Source organism: Styela clava, chromosome 4, assembly GCF_964204865.1.
Source record: "Styela clava chromosome 4, kaStyClav1.hap1.2, whole genome shotgun sequence".
Lineage (NCBI taxonomy): Eukaryota > Metazoa > Chordata > Ascidiacea > Stolidobranchia > Styelidae > Styela > Styela clava.
The window spans coordinates 471,463-482,581 of record NC_135253.1 but is presented as its reverse complement, the minus strand read 5'-3'; the positions used below and the strand labels follow the sequence as shown (position 1 = coordinate 482,581).

At 37.6% G+C, this 11,119-nt stretch overlaps 1 protein-coding gene across 2 annotated transcripts; it reads left to right on the top strand.

Moving 5' to 3' along the window:
• Positions 1 to 1,008: 1,008 nt before the first annotated feature.
• On the top strand, positions 1,009 to 4,082 carry LOC120326165 (ferroptosis suppressor protein 1-like). Of its 2 annotated transcripts, none has more exons than XM_039392410.2 (2): positions 1,009 to 1,125; positions 2,590 to 4,082. In XM_039392410.2, the coding sequence occupies exon 2, from the start codon at positions 2,598 to 2,600 to the stop codon at positions 3,741 to 3,743; it is 1,146 nt and encodes a 381-aa protein (XP_039248344.1). In that variant the 5' UTR covers positions 1,009 to 1,125; positions 2,590 to 2,597; the 3' UTR covers positions 3,744 to 4,082. The 2 variants fall into 2 exon arrangements, with proteins under 2 accessions (XP_039248344.1, XP_039248343.1); XM_039392409.2 differs by lacking the exon at positions 1,009 to 1,125 and adding an exon at positions 1,765 to 1,789.
• The last annotated feature ends 7,037 nt before the right edge of the window (positions 4,083 to 11,119 follow it).

Below are 11,119 nucleotides of genomic sequence, written 5' to 3'. Positions count from 1 at the left end.
GAATATACAGTACTGCAACATAGTATTCAGTACACCATCATACACATTCTGCGACCTTCACTGGACCATGCACCTATACTATAGGGAACCGGTATAACAAGAAAAGTTTCAATCATATTGTTATATCATAAAGGCTGCAACACCTGTATCTTCGTGCGAGCGTGGCTGTTTTTAACCCAACTGAAATCAAGGCCTCCATTATAATTTTTTGTCACTAAAATGCAATAATTCGTAACTTGGCGGGTCACTAAATAGCAGGGAAAATACTTTGTGACCATCAGGTCAATGGTTCGCCATCTCTGATATAGCCAATGGTGAATCAAATTACCAAGATCTTGCGTGTTTGTTTCCAGTACTTACGCGGTTAGCCACAAACTCCTCATGTGAAATATAAGAAAAGAAACATTTGTGGCCATTTGGCCCATAAGTAATAACCAACAAGAACCAATATTTGCAGCATAGTGCAGTCATTGGCGTATCCAGGGTATTACAACCATGGCTCGTTCCATGGTCGCCGTTTGGGTCAGAGCGCAAAAAGTTTTAATCGTAAAATGTTACACTAGAATAATTCCATATAGGAAACAATTGAAACTCGTATTCTACACTCAAATAATAACGTATCTCATTTCAACAACGGCCATTAAAAATTGTTAGTCAAGGGGTCATATTTTTAAACATTGCCATAGAAGCCATTTTACGTAGATACGCCATGGCGTATCAATGCATTGAATGCAGTATATATAAAAGTATAAACAAATCTTGCTGGATTCGACTTCATTAGTATTAGGCCAGTACAGAACATTTGTATCTGCACGCATGCAATTCCCTCAGAATGATTTGCTGAGTCACAATTCAATGCAATATTCAAGGCATTTTCAAGCATTACCAGCAGATAATTGCGACATGAGGACATAAGGTATCGGTGTGTTTACCTCTGAAGTAATTCATTTCAGCGAAGCCTGCTGCTGATCAATCGCTGCTTTGGTCTGGGCAAACGCCGGTTGCGATTATTGTAATGCTTTGTTTACTGAACTAGTGCTATCGAACACGGTCGTGATGTAGATATTCATGGATTGCTTCTACGTGTCAAGAAATATTCAAGCGAAGCATTCGTAAGCGAAGCAAGTAAGATTATAAACTGAGATTATAAAATGGGTCACATACGCTGCTTTACCAGCAACAAATTGGTAGGCGAATTCGCTAGGGTTGTTGATTTTATACACAACTCGATATCGCCTGTGGCCTCAGAAGATTTGTTTGTATAAACGCATAATTTTCAGGCAATATAATAGTAACTGCTTGCTCGGGGCGTGGTTCGACGATGTTGCATTGAGATAATTTGTACATGATAAATGCGGTCGTGGCTATAGATATAAGTCGTGCCAACAATGATGACTGTTTGTTATTGTAAACCGATAAGTAACAACAGAAGTAGCATAATTGTATATAATTATATATGGTTAATCTCAGATTTAGCTTAGAAGGCGGGAGAAGATTTTTTATTTTTAAACCGAGTTTAAACACTTGCGTCGAGGTACATTAGTAAAACGTCTAATTGTATCAGTATGAGGGGACTGGTATGATTGACTTAAGGAAACCTCCAATCGATTGAAAGGATACATTTTGCAAAACAGCTTGTTGTATGCATACAGCGCAGTTGATTTCTCGTAATTTATTGTTCATTGTTGCGCTCCTCATATTAGTGCTTTTAGTGGACCATGCTCTTGAGCGAGTTCCCTCACTTTGAAATAGTGCCAGGTTGCCAGCATTGAAGTATCGATGGTGAAAGGTTCGTTAGTCATAAATATAGGATGAAATATTTAGAACCCATTATCCAATATTTTACGCATCACATGCTTTCCCGAGGGAAAAGATTGCAAGCTGTGACAATTTCATTTACCCGGCAAGATTTTTTAAATCATTGCTTTGAAGAATGTTCCCATTAAGATTTTTATTTCTTCGTCTCCTAATTACAATATAACTAAATCATATTTCTCGTATTTGCCCCAAGCACGATCGCAAGTAGGCGGCTACTTAATAGGAAATGAACAATACCTATGAATAAAGGTGAAAGCCTTATTAGTTTTCAGAAAAAGCAGTAGTGATGGTATATGTCATGATTATTTGTAACGAGCTTAGCAACATGAACTTTTGGTATATGAATAAGGAATATATATGAATATACAAAACATCAGAATCGATGTGAATTCAATTATGCATGAGAGAGGTTTTGGTGGATTCGAAGGCAGTGATTAAATTCATGAAATTGGAATTACGTGGAAATATATACAAAATATGGGATTTTTTGTACAAAGCCCATACAAAAAACACCCTCACCAACGCTCAAAATAAGAAAATCAGTAATTATCCAGTTTGGGTTGGGAATGCAGATGGCGCTGTAAATTTAAGTTTTCAAACCATTCCTAACCCCAACTTGATAATTACTAATTTGTTATTTTCACATTTTTGCCTTTGTGGAGGGGGCTTTGTACAAAATATCCCAAATATGTTGCAACATATAAAAACTAATAAAAATCAATTTGTCCGTCTTTGTAGCATTAGAAAATACACATATCTATCAATCTTTAGAAAGTACAATGGGATCAGGAGATTCGAAACAACTCCAGGAAGATGCCAAAGTGGTGGTTGTTGGTGGAGGTTCGGCAGGTATAACCATAGCAATTGACCTTCTTCATACAGGAAAAGTGAAGTTAATCGACCCAAAGGACAGCCTGTTTTATAATATTGGTTCACTGCGTTCATGTGTAGAACCGAGTTATGCAAATCATATATTTATTCCTTACAAAGAAACCTTCGGTGATTCTTTCATTCGGGGTAAGGTGGTCAAAATTAACAAGGATTCCAACACGGTCACTATCGACGACGGACAGGAAATTTCTTACACACATTTAATATTGGCCACTGGCGGTGCTGGTGCATTCCCAGCAAAATCGATGCCAGAATATCCAAAGATGTCAAAAGAAGAAGGTTTGCAATTGTACAGGGATATCAACAAAGAAATTTTAGAAGCTGATACTGTGGTGTGCGTTGGTGGCGGAGCAGTTGGTGTGGAGCTATCTGGTGAAATAAAAACAGATTTTCCGGACAAAAAGGTAATTCTAATTCATTCAAATAATACTCTTTGCTCTAAACGACTAAACTCGAGTGCACAGTCGAAGCTGCAAGCTCTTATCAAACGGAAAGGAATCGAAATGATTTTAGAAGAACGAGTATCCAATCTCGATGATTTGCATATTAATAAATGTGTGAAAGATCAAGTTCTCAAAACGGAAAACGGTAAAGAAATGAAAGTGGATCTGGTATTCAAATGTAATGGAAGTAAGTTGTCAACAGATTTATTCAAAGAAGCATTAGGGGATGCCATAAGTGACAAAGGCCAAATAAAAGTTGACGAATTTTTCAAAGTTGAGGGAATGGAAAATATTTACGCGGCAGGAGATATTACGAATATAGAGGAAGAAAAAATGCTGATAACCGCTGAAGCTCATGGATATCTTCTGGTCAAAAATCTTTTTGCCGAAACCCAAGGTTGGAAGAAGACTCCTTATAAGCCCGGTAAATTTATGATGATTGTTCCCGTTGGAAGAGATGCTGGGGTCGGTCAACTGGCTGGTATTGTTGTTGGTGACCTAATATCAAAAACACTGAAGTCTCAGGATTTGTTTGTATCAAAACACTGGGATCATATGAAGCAAAAAAGACCAGCTATCACGAAAAAATAGTTATTAAGTATCAACGTGAAAAGAAATAGTACAATGGATTGCCATCCATATTGTTATCTTCTAATAGTCACTAACTTTACTTCAATGAACCTATAAGTCTCATTATGTTGAGGTATTTTTTAATTGTCGTCAAATATAAATAGCATGTTATTAAGTTTTCAAATTGTTACAGCATGTATTATTGCCATCAAATTCATTGTGCCGATAACTGGTTTGATAACTCGTTTTACTTGATAACTCGTTGACAGTGCGCCACGACGTTTTATTATGGTCAGTCGTTTCTGATCAGTTAAAAACTGCTATCACATCTTGAAATTCAAATATAAAAGTAATAATACAGTACGTTTTTTTAAGTTAGTCCTTAACACCAAAACCAGTCTACTCTCCCGCGCTTCCAAAAGCCATAATTATGTCCATACCATGGCATTATTTCATCTACCATGGGTGCCTGTAAACGTTTTGTATTTCAAGATGGCTGCATGGGATGTAAGTTTGTTTAAGATTCGGTGGCAAATTGCAGCATTAATGTTGCTAGAACGTCCGTCTTGCCCAACAAGCTTGTTGTTTGTTCGCAAGTTCTATGGAACGAAAAGTATAACTACTTCTCATCATGTGACTGGCGACTGCCTCATGAGCATAGGTGAGGCGGTATGAAATAAATTCAGAAGGGACTGGACTTCATATCTATATTCTAGGAAGAAATACATATTATACAAGATTACTATTTTATCGTACGCATCATATTTCGAAATATAACTCGGATGTCATAACAACATACTTTTATTTACACCGCAGTTTATATTTGTATATGTATATATAGTAAAGTATACTACACTTTTTTCCTTTGGTCAACACCTGCGACCAACCAGACAACGAGATAATTGATGCTTTATTGTAAACTATATGGCTATGCTATCCTATTTGGCAGTTATGTATTAACAGTAAGTATTAAAAGGAAAGAAAATGTTTTGTAGCTCTGCCTGAATGATATATATATTGATGTTGGAAAATGCATGCTTCAAGCATTTCATTTAACTTCTCCCGATCTGGATTGCGTTGGCAAGCGATTTGAAAACTTCTTCAAAAAGGACACACTCGTCTCGTCACTTTTTAGGAAAAATAGCGTCATGTTGTGTGACATTTAATTATTATAACCAAAATTATGGCTAAAACACTAAAACACATCTTATCCTAAACACAAGAAAATGCAACATATTTAGGTTGAGTCACTGAATTTAACCAATCTTACCGGACCACCATCTAATACTTGTGACAACCAGAAACTAATGCAGGCAGACGGATGCAGTCCATTTGTCGCTAGACATAATCAGTGATACTGATTACAGCATGAAGTAGTGCTAAGATCTGAAGCCCGAGTCGAGTCGAGCCTGAAATATTAATCATTACGTTCGGGTCGGGTCGGGCCTGAAATGCCAATCATTACGTTCGGGTCGGGCCTGAAATGTCAATCATCACGTTCGGGTCGGGTCGGGCTTTTCTATCGCTGACTTTGTTTGAAATAAATACTTAAACTATGCGTGGATACTAAACATAGGAATACTTGTTATAAAAGAAATAATTTGAATGAAACAGAGAAGAAGCTGTAATGGACCTTCCCCCGACCTTTGACACCCGAAAATATTTTTCCTATACCTCACCATACCCGGCTTGGGTCGGGCCTGCAAATCTAGTTAAATAGGCGGGCTCGAGTCGGGTCGGGTTTAATACCCATACGGGCCCCTGTCGGGTCGGGCCTGCGGTTCCAGTGCAAGGATTTCGTTATTAAACAGCGACCAAAGGAGAACTGAACGAACCTGATCAACATTAAGGAATGATGGAACACATCTAGACGAGCAGAGCGTGTTGTATTACTTGTCAAAAACTAATCCGGGTTAGGTCATTGGCTGAAATCCGTAGGTTGCTTGAAAATTTCATGCTCCACCAAGGGGTCTTATACCTGGCCAACGCCGCTAATTGATTACATTCAAGAATATCGATATCGCAGCGAATGAATATCGTTATGATCAATTATTCCAAACAATTAGAATTGGGTACTAAGTACGTAATGTATGCGCACTAAGATGTCGCATAACCTGAACCCTAACCTGGTACACAACCTTAGTTCAGGTCGTGCCATCTTGGTGCGCATACTTCAGGAGGTCCAAGAATTGATATATTCCCGGTGGCTGAATATCCAGATTGCTACAGAAGTGGATCATACACAAAATAAATTGCAGCAGTCCATTCAACCTACCTGCATACGGCGGTGGCGCTGTATTTCTACACTAATTTCAGCCAGGGTGTCCATAAAGTCAATTTGAAAAAAAAAAATTTGAATGCAATTTGAAAAAAAATCTTACAAAGTGAAACGATGAGATATCGCAATGATGGTTGTTCTATGTTAATCAGTGTTTCGTAAAGTTTTTATTGGCACAGTCAATACGCTTCTAAACGTTTACTTAAAAATACCATTGTTCTATTCAATACGCTTCTATATGTGCACCATTAGTTGCACGAAGCACATCTAAACGGTACTCATTTTCCTGTCATGTTCGTTGTAGCATAGCCTCATCAATGGTTGCAATAGCATCGAATATTCTTTGTTTAAGGTTAGTCATGTCTAGGGTTACCATATTTTTGTGACTTCAAATCGGGACGCCTCGGAAGACAACGACCCCTTAGCTGTGATTTTGTAACTTCACATTTTCCGATTTTACTACATAGGCCTACATTCCTACATTTAAAGCTGTCGCGGCTGTCTTTATTGGCCATATTGTTATCGAAATTTCATGCGCATATTCTCTTCCAAATATCGCGTTCAGTTCGAAAAATAGGAAGGAATTGACGTTAACGATACCGGTACAAATAATTCGAATTTAGACGAATTAGTATTGGTTTTACATGCGATACGTCTGCCATCAATGGGAATCAGCGGGAAACGAACGCATTCACCTTCAGTAGGTAGGCTAGCGCTGCGCTACACATAAACAACAGTAACGAGAACATGTTTGTGTATTATGCTGGAAAAGCGGGACTTTTGGCTGACTTATCGGGACGGCGGGACAGAACGCTGAAAAGCGGGACTGTCCCGCCTAAAGCGGGACGTATGGTAAGCCTAGTCATGTCCCATACTTTTGTTCGACACACAATATATTGTACGTAAACCTAAAAAAAAATCCAGAGTAGTCATGTCCGGTGAACTTGGTGGCCATGGAATCGGCCCATCCCTTCCAATCCATCGGTCGGAAAAAGATGGTGCGCCATCTTGCTGGAATATGATGGTTGGTTGAAAGTCAATCAGTTGTCGTGCCGCATATTCGGTCAGTACGTTGAGGTAAACATTCGAAGTAATTGATGCCTCGTTGAAGAAAAATGGCCCAACTATTCGATTGCACATGATTCCACGCCAAACATTCACTTTTGCTGAACTTATCTATCCGCATGGGGGGTTTCTGATTCCCAAATTCTCACATTGTGTTTGTTTAATTAAATTACCATAAACGAATTGAAGGACGTAATGATGGGTCTCTTCCATACTTACTGTAGTTTTGCGGAACATATGATTTTGTATCAACGAACCAGGATACACATTGTGCTTATACTTGAGGAGTAGTCATTTTATGGGGGTTCGGTTCATATAATTCAATCATTAAACATAAGAAATTTTATCTAAAACAATTAAATTATAGTGTCAATAAAAACGTCATGAAATACCGATCAACATAAAACAACCTTCATAGCGATATCTCATTTTGTTTTTATTTACTTTTATTTAATTTAACAATAGTACATTCGCCAGTAACCCTGGCCTCCCCCGCGCAGGGGGCAAAAACAGCATTTATGAAATAAATACAAATAAGATTTTAATCCAAATGAAGAATTAAATTGAACATGTAAAAGTATAACACGTCAATATAGAGAAAAAGAACGGCTTATTTAACTGAGCCAGCCCATCAAAGAAATATAAGAAAGAAAATTCATATGCAAAAATAACAAATATAAATATTGGTGCGGGGGTACAAATATAAATATTGGTATAATGTGAATTATAATTATCGCTCGCCTTTTCCTATCAATCTGGGTGAAATTTCAGAATTTTAAATATTGTGGCCTGATGAATCGATCAACATCATACTCCCACTCCCACCCACGACGAATTCACAATTGAACCAGAACCAAAACGTAATTGTACATTTTCTATCAATTTATCCCTCGGACTGTTGAATATAGCTATGTATTTCAGCTTTTATCTGTATCGACGTTCACCGAGAATGCAACGCCTGGGGTTGCTTTAGCACCCCCAGACTCAAACTCATTTACTACTCCATACTCGAAGAAATTATTGGTGTAGATTATAGCATTACTAAGCCATAACAAAGAAAGAGCTAACTAAATCTTTCTCCTCACATTAACATATATAAAATATGGCAATATATTTAACCTAATACCCCCATGCTATAACGGTGATGTGCGAGATAGTCGCAAATATGTAACCAATACAGCTAATGCAACTCACGGGCCAATATCCCCAGTACCTCTGTGACAAGCTGGTACAATTACAACTTAACGAGCTCAAACACACATAAATACAGAGATCATCTTTTCGTGCTAAGAAACCTGTTGACATTTACTTACGTTTGTAGATGAAACAAGCTCTAATATCGCCTTTACCAGACATCGATTTGACACCGCGTATAAGATCGCATGTTGAAAATATATCATGCTTGATGGGGATGCATGCCCGATTCTAAGATGGTATCTTAAGTTAACAGGCTGTTGGGCCAGATATTGAGGGGGATTCTGACCGTATAGTTGCAGAAATAGCAGATGATCTTTGTGGGAATATCTCAAACGCGTCTAGGTACGAAAAAATCTATATCGCAGGAATCTGTAGACGGGACATATTGGAAACATATTGTCATACAATAGGTATAATATTGTATTATTGTTATGCTCTAATGACTTTTCATGCGTGCCCTATTTTCTTTATGTATGTTGTGGCGCATGAATACCTTGTTTACAATGTGTCTTCGTTTCGCTGTTCTAGGAGTAACACGTAAAATTTGATGCTGTGCTGTGTTAAGAAGTAAATGTGAATACTTGAATATATGAGCTGATTGTTGGTGTGGATGGTTGGGAAGTAAGGTGCCTCAATAATAATAATTATAGTTGCCATCAACAAGGAGAACTATAACACATATCAAACGCACCGCTCCAAACTGGACAAATACCCTCAGCAAACGTCTTCGAATCCTGGCAAACACGATTAGAATACAACAGTTCAAGGATACCTACAAACAGTCTACTATGCGGGCAAATTTGAATAGGTGATGCGGATGCCAACAGATAACATAAAACGACATCAGACAACAGATAAAAATTACTAATCGAGTACGCATGTGAACAATCAAATAATGATTTTAATAACGGGCTAAATAATTGTATGCAATCAGTGTACAATGCACTCAATACGACGGCAAAATATCGTCACGCTAATAACCTAATTGCGTAAGTCATTTTTGGCGGTTTTGAGTTTTTTATAAAATAGGTATTTATGTAATGCTGCGCACCTGTCTGTTAACTCAGATTTTATTTTAGGAATTTCGAAACCCATAAAAATGGAGATTTTGTATGACATGCACATTTGGGCAATTGTTTCGTCATAATGAATTATTGTTGTTACCGCAGGACTACTGTGACGTCACAAAGGCAAAATAACCTCTCCGAAAGATTTTCTAGTTTTTGCATCTCAGATTCTAGTTTAGCGCTTATAAATTTGAATTTATTCTATAGTATAGGGAGGTATGCACTTGTGATATTCACTGTCCGAGTCCAATTCACCTTGGTTGGCTTTTATATTGGATGCATTGCTGTTTTATTCTTTATTTTTAATCTAAGTCTCATTTTGGTGGGTTTGCAGAGCGTGTTATATTGATGAAATATATATTTTTAAACGTAAAAAAATGTACCTGAAACAGATCAGCAATTTTGGGGATTAGACTCAAATTGAATGGATCGTTTACAACGTAACACATACCAGGCATATTAATTTTAGGGACAGAGAAAAGAGTGTGGGAAATATCAACATATGTTAATTTGATTACGAACCTTAAAAAGCGGTATTTTTTGTGGGCTACATCATGCACTCATGACTACTCGAGTAAAGCGCCGCTACAAGACCTGTTTCAATTTTATAGGGCGGTCAAAGATTTGAAAAACGCTAGTTAGTCCACATAAAACCTAAACATTCGTCATGACAAGCTGTTAACTGAGAAGGCTGAAAAATTATTTCACGGAAGAAGTCGTAGTCGACCACGTTCATCTGACGCAATGAAGACGAATGATTCATTTCAGAATCGTACATCCGCAAGATGGTATATTGAGTACAGATTTCGCAGTTGCTGAGCCTAACTGCGCGGAGGGGGTTGGAATTGTAAATGCAGTTTTGGGGGACTCTTAAATTGGATATTGAGGCTTTCAAATAAATGGTTGTGGGAGAAAGAGTTCCCTACGGATACTACTGCTCCAAAATCAGTTTAACAGAGATGAAATTAGTGCTCAAAAACGATTTTAGCACCTTTGCTTCACATCACATTCTTATTGGATTTCAAGTCAATATAATCAGGAACAAGCAGGTGTTACTGGATTCTGTATAAGAAAATTTCTTGGTAAAATGATTGAAAATTAAATTGGCTTGTTTAGAGGGAACAGTGAAAACTATCAGATGCTTTTCTTAGTCGTGCAAAGTCCAAAAAAAACAAGACAAATTCGAATCATAAAACCTAAACTGAGAAAACACATCTTTTTTCCGCATAAACAACTCTTCACAAAACGTAAACGTTACCTAGATTGCATGCTTGATCTCCAATGATGACGAAAATAGAAATGCATTTGTGATTAGGGCATTGAGTCGTGGATGTTTCAATGTTGACCCGAAAATAGTCAAGGATGAGCCATAAACCATTATTCACCAATAGATGTTGCGTAGAAATGAATGATTGGTAAGATGTCTCTCGATCTCGGGCTGGTGTCTATAAACTGGTGTACATGTGTCAAAATCATTTTTTTAATTCAAAATTTTTAGAAGTACTAATAGCTAATTTTAGTCTAATCTATTGCAGATTTTTCGGGAAATACCGTTATATTTTAGCCGACGTCGACAAAATGGCCGATATTGGTAATACCGATGCTCGATATCGATACACATCCAGTAATTCCCTGATTCGCAAACTTATTCCTTGATTCTAGAACAATTGGCCAGTCCGTGTCGTGTTTCGACAGGCGTGAGAGAGTCTTTTCCGATGTCGTTGAACAAATGATCCAAAGACAAAGGAAGTTGACTTGAATAACCTGCTCCAGCCAGGTGTACCGTTTGA